General features: G+C 53.7%; 1 protein-coding gene across 3 annotated transcripts in view; it reads left to right on the top strand.

The window, feature by feature from the left end:
• The window catches only part of PLXNA1 (plexin A1), a 265301-nt gene that overhangs the window by 29970 nt on the left and 210958 nt on the right, over positions 1–24373 (top strand). For all 3 annotated transcript variants that reach the window (XM_084633341.1, XM_084633342.1, XM_084633343.1), the window contains exon 3: positions 16921–17103. In XM_084633341.1, coding sequence (XP_084489467.1) covers positions 16921–17103 — 183 coding nt within the window. The remainder of the gene's footprint in view (positions 1–16920; positions 17104–24373) is intronic.

Raw genomic sequence — 24373 nt, 5'->3', positions numbered from 1 at the left:
CCTGCGAGCTGCTGGCTGTGTGCAAGGAGCTGGGTCAAACAGCCAGACCCTGGGCCCTTGTGGCAGGGCAGCCCTGCCTTTGGCAGACTCTAGAGAAATGATCTGCCTCTGACATATGACGCCCTCTCCTCTCTGTGATATTCCAAATACCTGGAGCATGCATGGCCCATTCAGCCTCTGTCAAGCTGCTCTGTTTTCATCCTTTCCCACCATGGTATAGGACTATCCCTGAAGGAAGGCTTTCCCTGCTGGCTGCTCCTTACCTGGTCAGACCTGTTCTCCTGGCTGTTGGAGGCCTGGAAAATCTTCCTGCTCTGTCTCTTTTTAGCTCTTGGCAGCTCATTCATTCCTGAGTGTGCTCGTAGGATCTGTGAAAAGTGGGAGCAAGTCAGCTCCTGTCTGGATCCCGCAGTGACAGTTCCCTAGTTCTTGCCTGGACAGTTCCTGGAAGGATCTGCCAAGATCCCACTTGGAATTTGTTGTGGGGGTGGGTAGAACTTCTTTCAGAGTGGTTCAGAGCTTCTTTCAGAGGGAAGCTTGGCCCCTCCAATTGGGCACGCTGGCCTGCCTCTGTCCTTGGGTCAGCATGCAGTGGGTCAGCACAAAGAGGGAAGGTCCATGTGCAACAAAAACACGTAGGAGTCTCATTCCCCTGAAAACCGGGCTGCCAGACCGTGGGAGGTGCTCAGAGCATTGGAAGTGGGTGGCTCCACCACTTTCATTCAGGGCACATGGCTGGGGAATGGCAGGGCGTGGGCAGCAGCATGTCCTAGGTGTGAGTGAGGCACTGAGAATGCGTCTGATGTTGAAGGCAGTTAGTAGCAAACCATTGCCCCAGGGAAGTGGGAGCATGCCAGGGCTGTAATCCCTGGGCTGCTGTTTCCCAATCTAGGGAAAGTCTCTTGCCTGTCCCAAGGGAAGCATTTCCCACAGGCTGTTGCTAACGTATGGCTACCGGTTTATTGCCCTGTTTTGCTGCATGAAGTCTGTGGCGAGGGGGTGCTGAGCCTGCTTGGTTTATGAACTATTGCCGGCTTCTTTTCCAGATGATATTATAAAATATGAATGGTCACAGGGAGGCTATTTCAGCTACTCTGGATGATGGGAGTGTAATATATCCAGGCATCTCTAAACTGGCATGGCCTGGGCAGCCTCTCACAGCCTGGGCTAAAGGATGTAGGCCAAATCCTCAACAGGGGTAAATCAGCTGAGCTCCATTGAAATCAATTTAGCTGCACCAGTTTACCCCAGCTGAGGATCTGGCCCAGCCCTAAACTGGTGCATAACTTCATTGGGCTATATACCTGCTTACACCAAGGCTGAATTTAGTCACCTGTCAGTGCTAGCATGGTGCAATAGTTTAATGCTATAGCCTCTCTTTTGAGGCCTGGGCTTCTAGACTTTGCTAGATCACCATGAAATGACTGTTCTCAAGCTAGTCCAGGATGGGTATTTGGTCAAATAACACAAACTGGCATGGTTGGCTTTCCCTGATCAAGGGAACCCAGCTCCAGAATAAGGAGGGACACCTGCAGGTTAGGACAGTGGGGCATTGGCAGAGAGGTGGTGGGACCCAGCCTGGAATATCTGGGCGGGGGGGCCTGCCAGCCAGCACTGAGGTGGGTTGACAGAGCTGGGCTTGTGGATAGCAGGGGGGCTGCAAAGCCGTGTGAAGGGAGTTTGCCCTGGCCAGCAGAGCCGTGTGAAGGGAGTTTGCCCTGGCCAGCAGAGCCTGTGCCCTGAGTTCTCCTAGAGCAGCCCCTGTGCACCCCTCGTGCTGGAGCCTCTATGGGATTTGTCTTTTCAAAGCCATTGTGCTGTGCTCAGAAAGCCAGTAGACTAGGGTATGGCGGTGCCCTTCTCCCAAGGAGCTCCACTGTGAGCTACTTATTGCTGGCACGTCAGGGGATTAAGGAGTTCAGAAGGAGCCTCTAAATAGTCCCTCAACCCCCTAAGTCCCACTCTGTGGAGCGTGGCCATCTGAGCCGCTTGCATTCCCCCTTCAAGGGGGAGCCAGCCATAGGACAGCGTCCCTGCTGAACGTCCATTCTGGTTGGCCCTTGGGGCACTGGGGAGTACAGCAGGAGCAATGCCTGAGTGAGGGTCTCCCCTTCGCTTAGTGGCCAGAAGGAGTAACACAAGGGAAGGCTTTTTTTCTCATTTCTCAGGTGCCCTCTTGCAGGTCAGTCACCCCAGGGCCATGGGGCTGTCCTGTGGGGGCACATGCCTTAACCGCAGCCACCTGGAGTGCATAGGCATCCTTGTGAAGTTGTCCCAGGCAGCCCCTCCTTTGTCCTCTCCCGAGCTGGGAGGGAGACAGCTAACAGCTGCCTGACAAAGTAAAGGGTTTGCTGTCAAGAGCACTGGGCTCACAAATCTGATTTTGGCTTCAAACTAATTCAATTCTGGTGGAAAATGATGAAATTGTTACACTGCTGCCTGCTGGGTCACACGACTGCTGACTCTGGGAATGGAGCTGCCTGCCTCCTTCTCTTGTGCTATCTCTCGCTCCCCCGTTCCCTCTCTCTTCACTGCCCTTGGCCCGCACAGCTGTCTTGGGGACCCAGCTGTGTCTCGGAGCAGCTCTTCTGTCCCCTTTGGGCTTTTCCTAAGCAAGGTGCTGAACGAGGAAGGAGTGTAAGGAAGAGAATGTCACCTTGTCCCTGAGTTGGTGGTGGGTGTGTGTGTGGGTGTGGGGAGGGTGGTTGTGCCTGTCAGCCAAAGGGGTTGATGATGCTGTACTTAGGTCTCCTGCTGGATTGGCACAGGGTGACCAGTTGGATATATGAAATGAGCTGTGCAGAAGGATGTTCTGAACATCAAGGACTTCAGCCTGGGTAGGGGGGCTGTGTGCAGAGCTAGATCTTCAGCATTATTCTGAATCCAGACGAGCTATACCCCTGGAACTCCCTGGTCTCTGCTGGGCAGCGTTAGTGGGCTCTGGGGTGCTTAGTGGCCCCTTAGGGAGCCTAAGCAAAGTATGCCATGCAGACGAGCATTCAAACTGCAGCGGCCCTTGGTCTCCTCGTTTGTAGCTGCAGCAGAACAAGCAAGAGGCAAATGGGACATGGATGCCAAGCTCCCCTCTCTCCGCTGCTAGAGGGCCCTGTCCTGTGCCAGTGTAGGGGGGCGGCAGGGCAGCATCAGGGTTTGTGGCTGTTCCCACTCTGTAGATTATTAATTCCTGTGCTGAGAAACATCTCTCTGAAACATTAAGAAGATGGTCATTAGTGGATCCCTTGTGCCTCTTTCTCCCAACCTCTCTCCTTTCACTCCTTTTCTTGCCTTGGCACAGGGCTAACAAAGCGAGAGGGTAGGAACAAAGAATAAACAAGCCACAACTCAGCGTTTGCTCACAAAAGTAACAAGCACACAAGAAAACCAGTCTGGCTGGAAATGGAGCCACAGAATCAGTTCTGGGCAGCTGTTCTTTCCCAGCTTCTCTGGCTCCTTAGCATCCTTGCCAGGATCCAGCTTGGCTTTGGCTTGCTGGCTCAGGGCAAATTCCTGGTCCTTGGGGAATTGAGATCTGGCTGCAAGGCTGCCCCTATGTGTGGCCTTTGAACCCTGGCTGGGAGCAGGATTAATTTCCCCCACTTTTAGGAGAACACAGCAAAGATTGGAAGCAGCCACTCCTCTGGCTGGTGCTCTGATCACACTACATTTCCCAGGCTGCGCAGAGATGGGCTGAGTCAGGGCTTGAATGGGAGAGCTCTAGGGAGAACTCGGGGTGCTTTGGGAAGTGGTGGCTAGTAACTCATTGAGTGGTGCTTGTCTTTGTGAGCCAGCCCTGAGCCGCTGTCGTAGCCTTGTGCAGGAGAGTGCTGCGTTGCTGCAGGTGCCTGAGATGTGGCACCAAGGTCTTGATTTTTGGGCTCTTTAATGGCACTTTATGGAAGAGCAGGGATGTGAACGTTGCTGTCCTCCCCAAAGTCTGGCTTAGGTAAGAACTGCATTCTTAAATCCCACTGCAGGTTCAATTAGATGTGGTATTCTTCACGTCCTGTCCTAAATGGTTATGCTGCTGTGTGCTGTTAAACAGTTCTCTCGTTCCACCCCCGCTAGTGGCTGCATTTCTGCAGTAGTTGAATGATCCCTGTGCATACAGCTCATAAATCAGTTTGGAGAATGTGTTGGAAGCTTCCAGGATGAAACACCTATCCATTATCATAGTCAATACTGGAGGACAAACGGGGGCATCAGTTCAGCTAAACACCCCCCTTCATGGGAAGTGTGGAAAGAGTATAAGTTACCAGGTACTGGAAACCTAGATGGTTTCTGGGTGCCCTCTGCTTTTCTGAGGCTCCAACAGATGAAACATGCCTTGTAATGTGTGACAGCTGCTACCTTGGCTAACACGGAGAGAACCCAGGGCCGCTAGAGCTACAAGCATAAGTCACTATAGCTAGAGCCAGGTTTTGCAGCTGCTGTCTATGACAGACTCCCAACTTCTGTGATCTGGCACAGAAGGGGTCACACAATACACGCTGACCAGTGGCTTACATAGACATTCCCTCCACTCTGTCCCAGGCAGCTCTCGCAGTCCCACCATCTTTTCATTAGCATTGGCAGGCAGGGTTTGATTCTGTTTATTCTCAGGAAAGCGCAGCGCTCTGATGATGTCCAGATATTGGTGAAATCCCAGTTGGACGACTTGTCTGAGCTGGCAATAGGCTAGGGGTTCAGTTAGAGGCCCCCTCCTATATCCCAGTGCAGGGGAGAGTGTAACCAGTTCTTGTGCCCGTTTAGTGGTGAGGGAATTGTCCAATTGTCCCTCCGGCTACAGGAATTGGTTCTCCCAGTGTTATTACACTGCACGGTCATTGGCTTGAACTCCTGCAGGAAATCAGTCTGGGGAGTGTATGTGTGTGCTCGCCATGGCAGGTGGAAGGAAGCCTGGCTGCTCGGGCATTGGGATTATGATGTGAGCTCATGAGGGTTTCAGGTAAAGCATGGAGGTGTGGCTGCTGCATTCCAGTGCCAGCACTGTCTGTGTTAGAGAGCCTGTGAGGATTGTCCCGCTGCTCTGCTCGGTACTAGGCCGACCTCTTGGGCCTGGAGAAATTCCCTCCCGTGGTTTGCTTTTAAAGGCCAAGCAGAGGAAGGGGTTGCTAGATCTCGAACTGAGCCCTTAGCACCTCACTCTCTGCTAGCTATACCCAAACCACATCCTCCAGAGTGTGCAAAACCAATAGGTGCGAATCTTTTCGTGCACCACTGAAATGCTGCCTGCTCTGGGGCGGCCGTGGGAGGCGATTAAGGGCTGCACAGCAACACTCCACACAGGAAGCAAAGGATAGTGTCTGCAACTGGTGCTATAGGGGTTGCTTTCTAAGGAGGCTGAATGTAGTTGCCCGGGTTGGAACCTGGGGCTCTGAGGTTAATGTCTGATGGGTGTGAAAAGAGCCACTCCTGGTCAGGATTTCTGGTTTAAAGTCTTATCTGGAACGCAGAAGAGCCCGGCTCTATGGCTGTGGCGGGCAGGGGGGATTTCTCTGCATGGGAAGGCCTTGTCAATCAAGATTAATCTCCTGACAGTGGAGGGGGAGGGTGGGGGAAGGGCTGTCTCATGATGAACCTCACCCCCTTCCTTCGAGCCCCTCCAGCAGCTTTGTAAGGATTCTATTCATCGTGCTCCCACCAAGCCCCATTCAGGAGAGGCCGATGACATCTCGTACAGCAGGGTTCAGGGGACAAGGGTGAAAGGATCTGTAGGGGGATGTGGCTTTTGGATAAGCTGACATGTTTCTTCCCCCAGCTGAGTTCCCAGGGCACATGGCCACGGCCTCCCCAGTGCTGCAGCAGCATCCTTGTGTTTTGCTTGCAGCTGCTGTGGCAGCAGCATGAACTTTTGACTATCTAATCCCCAAGTGCTGTGGGCCAGGGCGGAGCCCACGCTGGAGCCAGGCGGAGAGGCCGCCAGACTTGGCTGAGTGCTCAGAAGATGTTAGTGGTTCCTCCCCAGCGCTGAAGAGCGGAACAAACTTGGCTGGGGAAACTAATTCCATCCTGTATGTTTCTTTTGTTCCCCTGCTGGGACCAGGAATTCATCTTCTGAAAGAGGCAGACCTGGAGCGGCAGACTGCATTGAGCAGGCTGCGAGGGTCTCAGCATAGCCATCTAAGGCCCCCCTATTGCTTCCCTCCTCCCATGGCCTCTGTAGGACCTGGGGAGGGCCAGCACCTGCGACAGGGATGGGGTGGTTCAGTTCAGACTCTGCGGGCTGAGTTTAAAAACAGTCCAATAATGGCAGCGATTGCCTGCATGACTCTGCTGAACTGGCTCTAGTGAGAGCTCAGTTAGAGTGCCTATTAACCCCTTCAGTGCTGGATGAGAAAGCACGGGCTCCCTTAGACCCGCATGTCTGGACGTTCTACTTCACCGCTCTGCAGGGAAAACGGCCGTGGGTATATTCGGTTCTGGTTATCTAGACCCTTCTACCATCCACTTGTTGGTGGAATTTGATGGCCTCACTGACCAAGGTACCTTCACAACACCTCTCCAAGATGTCTCCACTTCCCAGAGAGGGAAAAGCCCCAAGTCAGCAGAGCACTGAGCCCCAGGTCTGAGTGTGTTGCTGAATCAGGGCCTCAGTGGATTGTTCAGGTTCACACCGGAAGCTTGCAGCAGACCTAGGAATTGAACTCTGATCTCCTTCTTTTCAGCCCAGTACTTCAATAACCAGAACATCCCTCCATGGGCTGCCAAAGAAGGGGTTAATGTTGCTGCCTGACCGAAAGTCTTTTTCTCTGCACAGAGCAGGTGGGGCATGGCGAGCTGCCCCTGGGCTTTCTCCACCTGTTGCTTTCTCTGCTGAAGCGCCTCATGCCTGAGGCGGAGGGACCCTGTCTAGGTCAGGAGTTCAGATTCCATGGCCTGTTTGAGTCCTGGCCTCTCTCCAGAACCTGCCTATGAGGGGCAGTTGTTGCTGGTTCTGACGAGGGTGTGTTGTGATGTAGACGTTTGTGCTACTGATGCTGGGCTGAGATAAATAAAATCATATTTCACAGGGGTCAAATAGCAGAGATCAGGTGCTTGCAATTTCCATTCATTACTAAACCCGGGGCTAAACTCAAACAGGGGACTTAGATGTGAAAGAACTGGAGTCCCGCTGTCCTGAGCTACCCAGTCCCCACTGCCCCAAGAAAAATTTCCTCCAGCTTCTCTCTGATTCTTCTGGGGGGATTCGGTTGCCCGTGGATTTTGTGCATGGGATGTGAGTTTCAGAGAGATCCTGTCTGGTTTCAGTCCCAGCTCCCCTTTGCCTAATACTCACATCAGTGTATGCCCTATGAGGTTGAGGTGAGAGGGATATGTGGTTCTAGACTGAGTACCAACAAACTTCTCTCCTCTGTCACACCACCCCGAGCTGAATCCTGGCCTCCTGAGGCAATGGGCTGATGCCCTCACACTGTGTAACAATGCCTCGCCTCACACTAGTTCTCCACTATTGGCTTTTAGCTTCGGTTTCGCTATCACGACCCCGGGGGCTTAAAGGTCCCCCAGCAGACGTCAGGAAACCAGGAAATCAATGGCAGCCAAGGGAGAACGTTTATAAGTGTTAACTGGCAAATTACTGGCCAATTAATAACACTAAATGGCATGAATCTTGCCTCTCCTGTCTGCTCCCTCATTGCTCTGGTAAGTGGGCCTGAAGGGAGGCAATGATTCGGAGCGTCGGGGAGATGGCTACTTCCTGCCTTGGCTCAGCATCTCCTTTGTGTGTGTCTGAGGCCAGGTCTCTGTATCCCGTGCTCTCCTTACTGCAGGGTGGCTTCCTGGGAGAATCAGGGTGACACTGAAATTTGCCAGCCCCCCTTCCCCCTCCCTCCCCCCTTGTACTGCCTGGGTCTTTTTGGAGGGTGGGGGTTGTGTTGCTGGAAAGTACGGGATTATCATGCTCCTGGAGATTGGATCCTGTGAATAGTGCCAGTCCCTCAGAAGTGATGCCTCTCTGGTTATGGTGTGGGTTATGGTCTCCCATTGAATCAGTGGGGCCTGCATTCACCCCAGCTGATTAGGATGGAGCCTGCTGGAAAGCAGATTGTGTCACCCTTTGCGAGCCATGCTGGTGTGAAGTCTCTTGTTAACCTGAGTGTTGGGTATGTGCTTTAGTAGCTATACAGGGTCAAGCTGTGTGTGTGTGTGAGGGGTGGTGTGGGGAGATAATTGATCCTCATGCTTGAGGGCTGGTCAGCACAGTGGTCAGGAAGAGAATTTACTTGCTCCATGCAGCATGATGGAACTGGCCATATATATATTCCCCTGACTTTATCTGAAGCACCTGGCAGTAGCCATTGGCAGAGGCCAGACTTGATGGACCAGTGTCTGGATCTGCTATGGCAGCTGGCACCATACCCTTCAAATTGCTTCCCCCATCCAATTTGACCCAGCCTTGCCTGGCCTTGCCATGGTGTCTGCCTGCACGTCCCGAGCAAGGGAGTTTGCTGTTAGTGAGCTAATTGTCGGTGTAATTATTTATTGAGGTGATGTCGGTGTTGCCGTGGCGGGCAGACGCGCGCTCCTTGCAGCCCGGAATGCAGCGGTGCAGCTGTATTTGTCATTTCCCAGAGTTTGTTGAGACAAAGCAGACAGGAGTAAACACCATAAACATTTATCCTCTTGCATATTCAGCAGCAGATGAGGTTGGGGAAGCTTCAAATTAGAGTGCAGAGAGCAGTGTGACATGGAGATTGCATTGGCTATGAGGTGCTGCCAGGACTTAAATACCTTCATTCGTTCCGCTCCAGTCTGCCCGGGACTCAGGCTTTCCGTTCACCCCTTCACTGCTGTCTGCTATGCACACCATGAGGCAGAGGGAAGGGAAGGGGCCCAGTGTGCTCTTTCTAGGAGAAGATGCATGGGGAGAGCAGGATGTCTCACGGGGGAAGAAGTGACATGTGATTCCGGGCTGCAGGAGGGGACGTCAGAGCCTGAGTCAGGGTGGGCTTCCCTGAGTCTTGGAAGCTGCTGCCATAAGGGGGCTGAATGCACCTAGGGACCAATCTGTGCTTCTCTTAGGAGCAATGACCAGATATCTCTTTCTTCCTCTTGGGACAGACTGTTCTGGCCATCTGTGCTTTTGGGATCGGGTGGCTTCAAGGGTGCTATCTAGGGGTGTGTCCTTGGGGGCTGAGCAGTGGGAGCCTCCCATTGTCACTAACATACAGAATCGTATAAAAGTAAATGTGTCTCCCTTGTGTGTGGGGGGCCCCCCCCATCCTGTCCTCAATTGCTGAGTTCTTCACAGCTTCCCCTAAGAGCAGAATAGCCAAGGATCCCCAGATGCTCTGCTGGGGCTGAAGCCTCTGCTACTAAATTGCTCCCCTCTTTCTCCACATTATGGATTGTTCATTAGGCCTCAGTGATTCACTGCTTCCTCAGTGGCATGTTCCTTGGTGAGGCCGAGCTGTGGGGCTCTTGCCCCTGGGTTCTGGGGCTTCTGTCTCAGCCGCCAGAGAGCCAATCCATGAATGTTCAGTGGTCCCAGCCCTGATGGAGGCGAGGTTCTTCTGGGGGTGCGGGAGAAGGATGTGGGTCCCTAAGATCAACTTGGTTTATCGCAGGAATGATGTGTTTTCTTGCCGCTGCCTTCCTGATGTTTGCTGTGTGAGAATGGAAAGGAGGAGACCAGCAAGGTCTACACCCCATTCTATTGGTAGGCAAGGTCCATGTGCGTTCAGATTGCAGGGGGCTTTTGAGCCCCTCCACCCCCCTTTCAGTATACTGAGTTGAGGATTGTTAACTCCTCACCATGCTGCTGATCCTCCATCCCCAGTGGGATGAGGCCTTAAGTAGTGGGTAAAGCAGTCTGCCTCCAGGGGCCACTGACACAGCCCTCTTTGGGAGCCAGTGAGGCCTGTGCTCAAGATGTGTGGCTTTTCGAGAGGAATTTCTTGCCTGGGGAAGGGGAGATAAAAAGTCAGGCATGGAAAGGAGTCAACTTGTGACTGCGTCCTAAACCCCGGCACCCCAGCTAGAGGAAGTGAGAGCTGCTGAGCAAGCAAACGGAGCTGCAGCTGTGAACGGCTTTGCATCCACTGGACTGTTCCCACCTCTCTGCACTCCCCACGGCTGTGGTGCTAGCTGTGAACTGCAGCAGTGGTGTGAGCTCCTGGCCTCCTGGGTCGCCCGTGAGGGCTCCTCCCATGGGCTAGAGATCCTGTCCCATAGTCATGTTGGAATTGCATGCTGCAGGCATCTTGAGGAAAAAGCAGGGAGAGGCCTGGCCCCAAGGACAGCAAGTCAAACGAAGTGAAAATGAATGGCCCTTTTAAACAGTGGGCTTAGTGCGTAGCCATCAGTGGATGGCTGTTCAATGTCCCCTCCGTGGGGGTGTTAGTGAGCTGGTACCAGACTGCACACTGACCTTTGGGGAGTCTCTTGCGAATGCACTCCCCTTGTCCCATGCTGCGTGGGTGCTGCACTCTAGCTGAGGGTGACAGTCCTGGAGGAGCTGTTTTTTGAGTGGTTCTTGCTATCTGCCCCACCCCCTCCCCGCTTTCCCCATATGTTACACCATGCTGTAGGGATTTAAAACCCCCCAGAGACTGGAACAGGTTCTGAGCCCATCCTTTGCCAAAACCTCCCCTCTAAGCTCCGAGCTGCAGATGGAGCCTTTCCAAACAGAATCCTTCCGAGGCCCAAATGCCCCACGATCCTCAATGTGTGTCATTCAGAAAGCGCCTCTGCTGGCAGCGTTGACTTCATGTGCTCCATGCCTGGGCTGGCTGCTGCCTGTTCTGGGCTTGGCGTGAGTGCTGCACACCTGGAGGCTCCCTGGGATTTGGTGCTGGGGAGGGAAGTCCAGCCAGGCCGTTCGCTGGGGTTACGGAGTGAAGGCATCAGGCGTGCAATGCTCTGCTCAGCCATTGCCCCACCCAGGCACAAGGTGCTGGAACAATTTGTATAGTGGGGGTGCTGTAAACCCTTTATATAATGGAAACCACTTCAAGCCGGGGGTGCAGCCGCATGCCTAATTTCAGCACCTATGCCCACGTTGGACCTTGTGGGTAACTGAGCTCACCCGTGCCTGGCTGAAAGGCTTCAGTCGTTTCTCTTCAGTCCCCATTCCCCCTCCCTTTCTCCACATCTCCCAGAGCCTGGAACCCATGGTCAGAGGCTGTTGGACCAGGGGTTGTCATGACAACACATCTCCTCCCACTGAGGTGAAGATAGAAGCAGATTTCATGGTTCAGGGAATTTCCCAGTTCCTGACCCCTGTTCCCTGCGGTCTCCCCCCACATTCCCCCCATCCCTGTCATCCTCTCTTACCACCACATGTCTGGGCCTGCATCGGAGGCTGGAGGGGACGCGGCACAGACATTGCATGTTGAGTGCAGAAACCTCCTGTGTCCTTCCCCTCTCCTTTCAGTGCTGTGGAAGTGAGAGACTGACACAGAGCTGCAGCAGAGCCAGGCGGTTTTGTCTCAGAGGTCCAGGATCTGGGAAAGGGGCATCCTAGGGAGAAGGATAAAATGACCCCAGCAGGGGCAGGTATGGCAGAAATGGCGCAGGCAGAGTCCAGCCATCGGGGGCTGAGGCCCATTCCTTTCCCTGGCTCATCTGCTGCCTCTTCTGAGTGTACTGCCTTTTCTTTTTGTTTGTTCACAACGTTGGTGGAGTCTGGGGGAAGGTGCTGGATTGGCAGCCACTGCATGGGAGAGGCAGACACACTTCCTCCATACGCTCCCCTGTGCTGTTGTGTTTCAGGCCTGCCCAGGACGGAGAGAAGGGAATTTGGGCTCCTTGGGTCTTTCTGTTCTGAGCCTGGGCCACAGGCTGTCATCGAGGGGCCCAGGCCAGCTGTGAGGAGAACGGCTTTTCTGGGGCAGATATCACAGTCAATAGGAATTGGATTGAGAGCAGCATTTCTGGGCCTGCAGGCCAGCTGTCCGAGGGTGATTACTCTGCATCACCACTGACCTAGGGCTGGATCGGAGCTGAAGATGAAAGGTCCTGTTTCCTGGACTGAGGTGGCAAGGAGTGGTGCAGATCAAGAGGGCAGGCCGTGGCATTGCTGTGGGACTGAGGTTCTCCAGATTAACTGGCAGATAATTTCTTTTGCCTCTCATCAGTTTTGAAGCAGGGTCACAGGTTGCAGTTCAGTTCTCTCCAAACGGAGTGTGTGTGTATGTCTCTGACCCAACCAGGCTCCATCCTCTTGGCTGTGCATCAGTTCTTCCCTCCACGGGCACTGATAGTGACTCCTCTGTGCCTTCCCCCCTTTGGAGGCCACCAGGAATGAGCCCTTCAGTCCCTCAGTGCAGGAACTGCCTGGCTCTGCTGCTCTCCCATCTCCCTGGGCAGCAGCTACAGCGCTTGGTGAAAGGAGCGCTTGGGGAAAATTGCCCTACATTTGTGTCTGCCAATGCTGGGCACTGGCTGAGCTGCAATGGCTCTTGGCTGCTGTTCGAGCTCCCTTTTGAAAAGGCTTCTCCTGAATCTGCAAACGCAGGAGAGTGTTTAACCAACAACGCCTCTAGCTGATGCTGGCAGGGGATCCGCAGTCCAGCTGCAGCTGCCAAACCTGCTGGGGCTCAGCAACCCGGGGGGGCGTGGGGTTTACAGGATTCTGTTCCCTTCCTCCCACGTGGGAGCATTGCCTGGCTGGTCACATGCATTGTGGGCAAGTTCGGCTTCGGCTGCTGAAGGCACCAGGCAGACATTCCTCCAATTGGCTGTGTTAACTCCTGTGTCCCTGAAGGGAGTGTAGTGCTGGGCTGTAAGCCCATGAGCTTGGTACTTGCTGCCTGCGGGGACAGCATGGGCAGCAGCTTCTCAACTGTGCTGCCTGCTCTCAGCCCTGGAGGTAGAGAGGGGGGTTTAGCCTCTGTTGCCCACTCAGTCCTTGGCCTCTCTGCTGTGACTGCCAGCAAGGGGACCAGGTGGTGCCAGCAGTGGTGGTGCCTTATGTGAGGTGGCTGTTCCCGTAAAGTGGGCTGAGACCGATCAAGCTCATGCCGCTGGGCAGACAGCAGATAGGAATCACTTCAGGTCACTACCGTCCTGGGTTGGTGACCAGGAAAGGAAATGTTTAATCTCATCTCTCCCCACCCTCAGTCATATGAGCCAGTTTTTCCCTTGTTAATGTGGTCTCATCACCTGGGCTCAGCCGTTTGCGGGATCGGTGGGAATTGGGAAAGGGACGGGGCATTATAGAAATGCAGAGACTTCCCCAAAGTCCTGAGTGGAAGGGGTAGGAGCAGCAGTATTAAGCAGTGTGTTTCCTGGAGCCTTTGGTATGTAAAGTGAACCTGTTTGTCTTGGCAGATCCTTGGCTTGGGAGTGTGCGAATGGTGGTGTCACTGTGGGAAGGTCAGGGCATGGCATCAGGCAGTTTCTCTTGTGTTCCAGAGTGGACCTTTCCACTTGATATCCTATTGCTGGTGCTGTGGTGTTGTGCTAGCCTGGGCTTTTCTCTGCCCACTCCAGTGGTCCTGGCAGGCTCTGTTTTAAATCGGAGCAATCTAGGAGTGGGATGGGGGAGAGGGAATGCTACATACCCTTTGGTACCCCAGGCAGAAGTTGAACCCAAATATAGGGAGTGTCTGGCAGGGGTTTTGGAGGATGACCCGGTCACCTTGATACAGCAATTGTGTCCCTGGCCAGTATTGTGAACTGGATGGGCCCAAGGGCAAGGACAGCCAGCTGTCCCCATGCCAGCAGTGTGAGGAGACTTTTTGCTGGGGCACCATAGATTGGACTATTACATTGGCCATGGGGGCAGTTCTGTCTGCTCCCCTCTGCTGTGGATGTGCGGGGGCACTGTCTCTGATAGATGCTGGTTTGCAATGAGAAAAATAGCTCCTTAGCCACTCAAACACATGATCCTAGGCAGATCAGAAACTTGCTTAACGCTCCGCCCGCCCCCTTCCCCCATTCAGTACCTCTCTTTCTCTTTCACTGTGTCATTCAGCCCCACCTGACGTATGTCATCGGGAACTGCAGGCAAAGCATGCTCCATGGTAAGCTGTTCACGGCCACTGATGTGACATGGGGCTACTCTTGACTTTCTCTGCACCCAGGAGCAATAGACCCCCTAAATACAGCCACTGAAAATAGCCCTTATTCATTCCCCTAATACCTTGCCAGCCCAAAGCACTATGTGAATTCTGCACAGGGATCATCTTCACCCCCTGCTGAAATGCCCAGCAGCTTAGGACAGGAAGTGAAGAATGGGGTGTCTGTTGGAAGCTGCAGGGGGAATGTACAGGGACAGAGCACAGCCTAGGAGTGTGTGAGTGAGTGTGTGTGTAGATTACAAACACGTTCCCCTCCTTCCAGCTCGTTGAGATGCAGCATTTCCTTTCTGAGAGTGAGGTGGGGGTGGGGAATGGGAAAGTGAGCAGGTGGGGAGATACAGAGTGCCAGACCTCCCCCCCCCACAGGCCTCTGTACAGATCCAAATGAAATTGCGCAGCTGCTCCCCAGGACCACGATAAAAGCCAGAAAGGAAAAGCTCCTACACTTGGGCACTCACGGCGGCCTGGCCTCCCCTGGAAAAGGTCTGTTGTGCCCTTGCCGACTGCAGGCAAAGCTCCTGGTGGCATTGTAACCCCTCATGACACCAAATCTGTTTGGGAAGGGGCTTAGGGATGGCGGCAGAGCTGTACCCAGAGGTCTTGTTGAAACCAGCAGTGAGGGGGTTATATGGAAGGGAGCCTCGTAGCCAGACTGAGTCAGGAGACCCTGTGGGGAGTGTAATCAGATCTGGGAGTTGCTGTTGCTTGGGCTCATCTTACCTCCCAGGCTCAGTCTTTGTCTTAAAAAGCCAATCCCGTGAAGGCCAGTTTTGGCCTTTATGCAGTGTTATAGTGGCAGGCCAGGTCTGCACGCACACTCCCCCTAGCTCTGCTGGAGCGGGGCCCTTGCTGGGGTGGGTCAGCTGCCCAGACCCTCGCGCTGAATTAATATGCACTCTCCTGGCTTTGGAGCTTACTGCAGAGAAAGGCAGGGAGCCAGCCAAGCTATGGACGCTAATCACTGCTTGCCCACCCCGCCCTTGGAGCCCAGCTCAGTGGGAGGTGGGCAGCCAACCTGGCTTGAATGCTGATGGGATTCGCAGTCTTTCCTCTCCCATCCCTCCCCCAACAGTGTTTCTCTGGCTAGAAGCTTGGGCTCAGTGGTGGGTTTTTAAGTGCTGCTCCAGACGTGACTGGGGCTGGGAGCCCCTCTGCCTCACTCTCTTCTGGGACCTTGGATTAGGAAGGTTATTAGGGAGCAGGGAGAGGTTGTTTCAGGACCAGACTTTCTGGTTCAGAGACACTCTTCCTCAGTATCAGTGTCTCCACCTCCCACCCTGACCACTCCCCACATGTTAATCTACTGCCTCTCCTGAGGGACCTGAGCTATTGAGTCTCAGCTACAGCATGTGGCATTGGGCTGCTCTTGATCACCTTCTGTAAGGAGTGTGGGGGAGAGGAGCTTTCACACAGCGATCTGTGCTTGGTACAGCCTCTCTGGGGATTTGGCCGCATTAACCCTTTGGAGGGTAGGAGGAAATGCCAGTACTCACTGATCAAAGGAGGTTCTCTGGGCACTCCACATTCATCCCCCACTCAGCCACTGCCCTTCAGACTTGCCCAAGTATCCTTTGTCAGCTCATATGGCACTTGAAGGAGATAGCAGCATACCTTGCCTTTGTGTACAAGCCTGTGGTGAGAGGCTGAGCAGATCTGCTCTGGCTGGGGAATGGGAGCAGGCAGACTCATGACTCCTTTGTAAAACTACTTCCAGCCTCCTGTCTGGCCTCAGACTGAGAACTGCCAGCGTCAGTGAATCCTCTGGTTGGGAGAACAGCGCTGAGGGGAGTTTGAGATACTGAGTAAGGGCAATGACTGTTCTCTGCAGAAGCCAGATCGGCAATTTGCCAGGAGAGCTGTTTCTTGCAGAGGCTGGAATCGGAGGGGGTGATGCAGGTCAGGATGGAGGGGCACTGGCAAAGGGGTGTCTGGTGGTGGTGGTAGGGAGCTAGGGCTGGAGTACTATAGATCAGGAAAGAGGGGTATCGATGGAGCTGCATGTGGGAAGCCAGGAGCTGAAACAGCTGGGAGTGTTATTGGCAGCCTGTAGGTGTGGGGTGGACCAGGGCTACAGCCAGTCTTTCATCTTATCTCCTTTGTCCAGCCCTAATTGCTTTTCCATGGAGCCAGGCACCTCAGTGGTGGAGGGAAGGGGTGAGGTGGGGTGGGGAGGGGTCCTTGCCAGGATTCATATGAACAGGCTCCACTGGGAACTGTTGTGTTCGATCATTGGTGCCCTGTGGTGAGAGTCCTGAGCAGCAGGACTGTGTCTGGAGTCTGATGCTATCCCCTCCTGTCTGGGAGGCCTTTTCTGCTCTCTGTCCACCCCCTTGTGCCTTGGGGTCCCTCTCAGAGAGCAGAGTCCACCCAGCACCTAGGCTTCTCTGCAGACTCTGAGTTTCCCACCTCTCTGGTTTCCTGGCTCCCCAGGGCTAATCTGTGAATCCATGCCTGGGCATAGCTAGAGTTAATGGCATATGGGTATGTCTGGTACCAGGCTGCTGTGTGTGAGCCCCCAACTGCTTCTGAGACCACAGCTTCCTGCCCCACCCAGGAGCAATCCCTGGGAGAGGGAGGGGAAGCAGAGCTCCTTGCAACCCCCATGCCTTGTTATCAGCCTCTAAGCAATCTGAGGCAAGTCCCTGGTCACTGCCCTAACCCCTCATCATGCCACTAAGTGATGGGGTGTCCCTGCTCTCCTTGGCTGCCCTGGATCTGGGGCAGGAATTAGCTAAGGATCTGGGGCAGGAGTGATAGCTAAGAGGGGCTCGTATCATCTCCTCACTTCATTATTGCTCTAAGTCAGCAGCTCAGTCCCCCTTTGCACACAGCAGTTTAAGTGGTGTCGATGTATTGACAAATGGCCCATCTCTCTCATTCCCTTCTTCTCTGACAGCCTCTGCAGATTGACGACTATTTCTGTGGCCAGGATTTTAACCAGCCGCTGGGCGGGACAGTGACCATCGAGGGGACAGCGCTCTTTGTGGATAAGGAGGACGGCATGACCTCGGTGGCTGCCTACGACTACCGGGGACACACTGTGGTCTTTGCTGGCACGCGGAGTGGCAGGATCAAAAAGGTAAGTAACCTACTGGGCCGGGGTGAGGAGGCTGGATGGCTGACTACCTCCTTTGGGGCAAGGGCAGGATTTCAGTGCTGTGTTTTGAGGCGTGAATGGTGTATGCAGGGTGGGGAGTGGCAGCATCGACGAAGGCCAGTTCCCTTCACTCTTGTCCACCAGGCATATTTATTAAAGCGGTTGTTTATGGCAGGATTATAGCATGGGGAAACTCCCAGCCCCACCCCAATTCAAGTCCCAGTCAGCAGGGTTAGTGGGAGTTCCCTTTGCACAGTCTCTCCGAGGGATGGGGTGTTGGGTTCACAACACAGCAAGGTATCCCAGTACTGGTGATTTCCCTCTATACCTTGTGTCCTTTGATCACTGGATTGCTTTGCCTCTAACCCGAGAGGGGCTGCACATGGGTGGTGTATGCGCTAGTGACTTGATGCCTGTGGTGCTTCGTTGGTCTCGGCCCTCTTGCCAGGTGGCAGCACTGGCATGTGTGAGCTGGTGTTTCTTGGATGAGATGAAGCTCCTTCTCGTGGCACTTCTTAAGTTCAGAAATCCCTTCTCGCTGTTGACCTTAAGTCCTGAATTGGGCCCAAATGGCTGAAATAAGGTGGAATGGACTGGGAAAGGCCTGAAATCTCATCAGGCCGGGCCAGTCTCCCAGGGCAAATAGCCTTTCGCCCAGGCTGGCCCACTCAGAAGATCAGCAGGGGTGAGAGCTTTTATCTTGCCATAGCACCTGTGCTTAGCTTAGACATTTCTGGGCCTCATCCCTGTCCCATTTGGCTGGGTGATGTTGCCCCAGAGGGGGGGTGACATGTTTCTTAAACTGCAAGTATATAATAGTGAGGTTGCTTCCCCTCTTCCCTGCCTGCATTGCTAGCATCGTTAAACTCCCATCCCTATGTCATGCTAGGCCCTGTTGCAGCCTCTGTCTTGGGAAAGCCCTGAGGTGGATGGCACTGCTCCACGGTGGCAGCTGAAGGAATCCAATAAGCTTCCATAGAAGGGGAGTTCTTTATGGGGCTGCAGCGTGCTCCAGCCTGGCTGACCTAAGCCATCTGTGAGCAAAATTCTACAGTGTTGGGGAGACCTCTCTTCCCCAGTGACACACAAGGCTTCTTGTTGGTGGCAATTAGCAAATAAGTCTGTGCCTCTTGCTGCATCTCCACGAGGCATGGATTTCCTGTTATCATAACATCATTCCTATAATTACAGCTGCATCTGCCCTGTATAAACACCTGTGCACCTTAAGGGCATCCTCCACCAGGCAAAGTCATGTTGAGGGTCCTGGTGCAGTCCTGCCAGAGGCCTGAAGTGCAGGACTCAACTGGAGCACCCAGCCCTGTTCATTCCTCTAGAGCTCGGACACACAGCCACTTGGACCTACCCACTACCCGGCCCTGGGGATCAATGGCTTGAATTTTGAGCTCCTTTTGGCATCTTTGTTTCCCAGCTAAAATACCTCCTTTTCTGAAATGACTCACTGGTATGTAGAAGCAAAGACAACTCCTAAGAGTTGTGATGCAGTTGGGGGTGGAAGCGCTACCTTTGCCATCAAGGTGGGGTGGGGTCTATTGGCACTGGGCCATGCAATAGTCACCTTGGAAGGCCTGAAGCCATTGGCAGCTCTTTCCTTGCATGAATTGGCAATGCGATAGGCAGAGCACATGCTCCCTTGGGGTCAGTGTTTACATAGCCAAGTTAATAGGGGGATTAAATTAGAAGGGGCTGCAGGCCCCCCCCACCTTCAGTGAGGCGGGGAAGGGTTTCAGGCTAGTGGGGACATTATGCGCAAGGAAGGCCAGGTGCTTTTAACTAGGGGTTTGGACTCTCAATGTGCTGTACAAACATGAGCTAAGGGTTCCTCTAGCCCCTCTACCTCAGAAGATGGATCTGTATCCCAATGTACTACCTATTTTATAGATGCGGAAACTGAGGCCCACTGAGATGCAGCGACTTGCCAAGGCCACTTCGCAGGCCAGTGGCAGAGCCAGGAGCAGCGCTCAGAGTTCCTGGCCCTGATCCCTTGCTGTAGCCACTAGACCCTGCTGCCTCTTTATCTGCCTGCGTACAGTATGTTGGACTTGACCTGTGTGGGTTTCCTTTGGGCTGCTAGTCTGCGATCAGTGTGTATGGTACAAATCCCTTCACCCCTATAGAAGTGCTGGAGGAAGCAGACTTTTGCTGAGGTGCTGATTTCTGGTTCGCTGGGTCAGGAATGCAGAGATTGGCCCAAGGCCAGTTTAGGACTGAACTAGGAGTGTGGTTAAGTCATTATGCTGGTGTCAGCCTGTGTGGGGCCAGTGCTGGCAGAGGGGAGCCCTCTGTGTGTGAGTGGGGGTTAGACAGAGCTGCTTGCACAGCCCTCTCCCCAGTCTCCTTGGCTTGGCTCCAGCGGAACTGAACAGCCAGAAGGGGTCCTAGCCATCATGGCGTCCTGCATACACGTGCCGTGCTGAGCTCAGCAAGATCTCTGCTGCTCCCCAGTCTTTGCTGACTACCAAAGCCCAGCATCAAAGGCAGCACCCAGGACTCTGATCCATCCTCCCATGCTGGCTGGTAACAGGACAGAGACCAGGCTGCTGGATTCGAGACCTTTTTGACAGTCAGTTTGTGGATTTGAAATCGTGATGAGCGTGAAACTGGCTTCTGGGTTGGTGTGGGGAGAGGCCCGCAGAGACTGGGTGGTTGTTGGCAAAGAGGAGAGTGTGGATGGGTGGGAGGTTGGTCTCTGAACACCTTTCCCCCACCATCTCATTCTTCTGGAATGCATCCGTTGGCAACACTCTCCCTGACTCTGAAATCTCCCCTATTGGGATGCAACAATAGGCAGTCCCCACGCACCTACCCTCCTGCTCTATCTGGGATCCTTCCCCATCCCTGGTCTGGTGGCATCTGTTGTGAACCCCGGGTACAGAATAAACCCAAGAAAAAAAGGGGCCCACACAGAAGAGCTGTGACCTCAGCTGGTGCGGAAAGAGAGTCTAGGAGGCAGCTCTGGGCTTGTGTCTGTGATTTGGAGTTCAAGGTGCAAACCTGCAATACTGGGGAGGGGAAGAGATTGACCCTCCACACACATTGGGCCAAGTTCAGTCTTGCTGTAGGTGGGGGCAGTTGCATGGACTCCAGTAGAAGTGCACTTGCTTCCACCGGGTCTGTATCCAGCCCATTGTTTGTAGTTCCTTCTGTCAGAGGATCTCAAGGCATTTCATGAGCATTCGTGAATGAAGACACCTCACTGAAAACACCTCACATGGCTCGGTGGGTTGCGTCAGTATCCTTATCTCAGTTTTACAGATGGGGAAACTGAGGCACAGAGCAGGTTAGGGACATGCCCAAAGTCACACAGTGAGCTGGTGTGCCAAATCCAGGAGTCCTTGCAGTCTGCCCTCCGTTCCTACAGCTAGACCACGCTTCTTGTAGATGCTCAGTGAGTGAGGCTTCCGAAAACCCTTGGATTTCTTCATCTGTTTTGAAGTCTCAATTTCCCTTTCTCTCCTTCAGTTTCCTTCTTCCTCGGCATCATCATCTCCATCAGAGGAGGCATCGGGGTTGCTAGTAAGTCGGCATGGATTGCGAGAGGCTTGCTGCCAGAGGCAGCTTGTCCTCCCTTCCCAATCAATAAGGGAGCTGAAGTGACTGGTGTCGCATTTCCACCAGCCTCTCCTGCTATTGAATTCCAAATTGCAGGTTTTAAATAGGTTTGTGCCAGTGTGGTGCAGAGGGAGGGGAGGGAAGTGTGGGAGGAGGATTCATGAAGCCACTGAGACAGTGTTACACATCCAGTTATTTATCCCTGGAACCTGACGATTGCTATTTGTCTGGCAAATTTCTCCCTGAGGTGCCAGGTCTTTCTCTGTTTCCATTCCTGCATCTTCATCGAACTTTTCCCTCCCTCTCTTCCTGCAACTTCTGTGGCCCTGCTGTGGTGGTAGCTAGAGAGAGTGCCCATCCAAGGCTCATGGGCAGCCCCCCTGGTTCTGGGTAACCCCCTCAGGTTACTAGGGGATGCAGGGCTGGCTCCTGCTGAGCCTTGTGGTGATTTTGGAACTTCAGACCTGCTAGTTTTAGAGTAGCAGCCGTGTTAGTCTGTATTCGCAAAAAGAAAAGGAGGACTTGTGGCACCTTAGAGACTAACCAATTTATTAGAGCATAAGCTTTCGTGAGCTACAGGTTTAACTTGGATTTTAACTTGAAGAGTGGTCAGTTTGGATGAGCTATTACCAGCAGGAGAGTGAGTTTGTGTGTGTATGGGGGTGGGGGGGATGTGAGAACCTGGATTTATGCAGGAAATAGCCCAGCTTGATTGTCATGCACATTGTGTAAAGAGTTGTCACTTTGGATGGGCTATCACCAGCAGGAGAGTGAATTTGTGTGGGGGGGTGGAGGGTGAGAAAACCTGGATTTGTGCTGGAAATCACTTTAGATAAGCTATTACCAGCAGGACAGTGGGGTGGGAATAGGTATTGTTTCATATTCTCTGTGTATATATAAAGCCTGCTGCAGTTTCCACGATATGCATCTGAGGAAGTGAGCTGTAGCTCACGAAAGCTTATGCTCTAATAAATTGGTTAGACCTGCTAGTGTGGCTCATGTTTATGTGGAGTCTCTCCTTTTTTTCCATTTGCTTCACTCTTCCCGTCTGCAGCTATAGTATCAGAGTCCCTGCTGCTCCATGGCCCACCCGGTGTGATGGGCTCTGGCCCGTTAGGTCTTAAGGAAACCAAGTGGGGTTTGGTGGGAAACAAGCAGTGGTTCTTAGTCCTGTTTCCAGTGGGCAGGTCTCATCACAGCCCTGGTGGGCCTGCTCCTGAGAGAGGCCAAGGACGGGACTCCCCTCCCACTCTATGGGCCAGGCTAGGATTCACTGATGGGACAGTATAGGGGATGTTTCTCCATAGGCTGTCCTCTAGGGTAGTGCTTCTCAAGCTATCTGATGTGGGGGACCGGCAATTTTTTTTTCCAGTGTGCGCGCAGACTGGCAGCTGATGACTTGCGGACCGGCACCGGTCTGCGGACCACCGCTTTGAGTAGCGCTGCTCTAGGGTCCATCGCTATTGCATTGGAGCACCTTGCAGGGTTTTTAAAAGGGGAAGAGCACTCGCTTCCTCCTCTTCTGTGTTTCCTTTCTTCTCTCCCCCAGAGGCAATAGTCTCTTTGGTAAGAGAGGGGCGAGGATTTACTTACAATTTGAAAAAAAAAAAAAATTCTAGCAGGCAGGCAAAGCAGAAGGTGGAAGTGTTACGTTTAGTTCTGAAAGCAGCGAGGTCTGTGCTCACTCTTACCCCCATGGGAGCAGGTTTCACAGCCCAGATCTTCCCCAGGGGGAGTCCCAGCTCCTGCACTCATCATGAGGCAGCCTCATTGGTCACCCATGTCACTGTTGCAACTGGGAGCTTGTGCTGTGTGCGTGCGCTGGGAATTTGCCGTAGAGGCGGGTGTTGCCTGCGCACTGCTGGAACTTCGGCCTGTGTTGTCGCACCAGCTCTTCCTGGGTCTGTCTGGGTGTTGAGCAAGAAGGGGGAGAGGAGTGAGCGTCATGGGGCTCTGCGGGAGAAGGCTTTGGAGGTGGAAGAGCCGTTACCCATGATGTCTCTCTGGGCACTCTCCTGAAGGAAGGACCCAAGGTATTTCAGTGTATTTCCGTTCTCCAGCTGCGGGGGTATTTGGAGATCAAGGATCTCAGACGAAAAGGTCCAGCAAGATGAGCGTGGCTGGACTTCCCCTGTTAATGGGTAAGGGAGGTTGGCCACCAGAGCAGCCTGTGCTCTTGGTGTCCTGTGCTCTGACTCTGTGGGACCAAGGCCGTGCCTGCTGACAGGAGGCCTTGGAGACCGTGCTTTGCCAGCTCCTGGATTGCTTAAAAAGGGCTGTAGTGGTATGTGAGGTCTCTCGTGTGGAGCAATGATTTTTTTTGGTAGTGGTTGGACTACTGTGTGCTTCAGGATGCATGGGGATCTCGACCTATTCTTTGGTTAGAAGCCCTCAGTCTTCAGGGCTGCCAATCCAGTATCCGTCACCAGAACAAAATCCAGCCAGGTATTGATACGGTAACGATGAAACCTGGGCTTCCGCTGACTTTGGAAGCCCACCCTACTGAGCCCAGTCAGTGGCAGCCAGAAACGTAAGGAGGGGGGAGCAGAGGGCTCTGAAGGTTTGAGGGTGTGTCCTCATATGGGGGAGGGTGGATCCTTTTTCAGCCACTGCACGGTTAGGGCTCATGTGCTGAAGGCTGCTGAGTGAGTGGGTGTGTGTGTGTGTGTAGGGGAGAGGAGGGGTGTCCCGTGTCCCCTCCTCTAACCTTGGAGCATTGGCATGGGGGGCGCGACATGGAGAGCTCAGCTTCCCCCAGCAGGGGCCGTCTGGCTGGAACTGGAGGATGGGGAAAGTGCTGCCTCAGCAGTTACCTGATCTTCCTGGGGAGCATGGTGTAACCAGACCCTGCCGCGGGCTGTCTCTGCTGCTGCAGCAGGGGGAGAATCCCTCCAGCCCTCTGGAGCTGGAGCAGCGCTGGTTCAGGTCTCAAGCAGTCTGTTTTCTGGAGGCTGAGTCTGCTTGGGAGATTTGGCTGCTTGTGTGAGAGGGAGAGCAGGACAGGCGGAGCACTCGCTTCCCCCCTAGGGTCTCTGGAGGGCGAGGAAGGAAGCCTTGTGTAGGTGACTCTGTAACCTGTGCTGGGTGGTGGAGAGTGCGCTCATGGAGCCCCACCCAGAGAAGTAGCCTGCTAGCTTGAGGGCATGGGATGAGGGGAACACAGACATGCAGGTGGTACGCGTCTCCTCTGACCTCCTGCTGCTTAGAGCCCTAGATTTTCATGCCCCAACCCTGTGGGGCTTGCACCAGTTGCCCGTTGCAGGAGGTGTATGTATTGTGGGGAAACCTGGAAGAATTAAATTGGACTGATACCATTGGTGCCTGCCTTCCCTTTATACATGTACCTGCCAGGCAGGCCAGCTGTAACCTACTTCCTGGAAGGAAGGTGGGACTTCCTGAAGTGGAAGGCTAGTGGGTTATAGGTTGAGTCCTCCTCCAGCGCTGTCCTGCTTCCCGGTGCTGATGTGCTTTATGGAGCAACAAAGAAGAGTGGTGTTATTGCCCAAAGGGTATTGCATCTGTGTGTTGTGTTGGCAATGGGGAGGGGAGTATGTGCCAGGAGCGTGGCTCAGCTTGCCTCTCTTCACTACAGGGTACTGAGCTTCCTTAGTTCTCACTGAGTTCCTCACAGGATCAGGCCCGCAGCCAAGCAGGTGGGATTGAGGGGCACTCTCAGAGCTGT

Source organism: Lepidochelys olivacea (genome assembly GCF_965140295.1).
Source record: "Lepidochelys olivacea isolate rLepOli2 genome assembly, chromosome: 7".
Lineage (NCBI taxonomy): Eukaryota > Metazoa > Chordata > Testudines > Cheloniidae > Lepidochelys > Lepidochelys olivacea.
The sequence above is the reverse complement of the archived record's forward strand: the minus strand, read 5'-3'. Positions and strand labels throughout refer to the sequence as shown.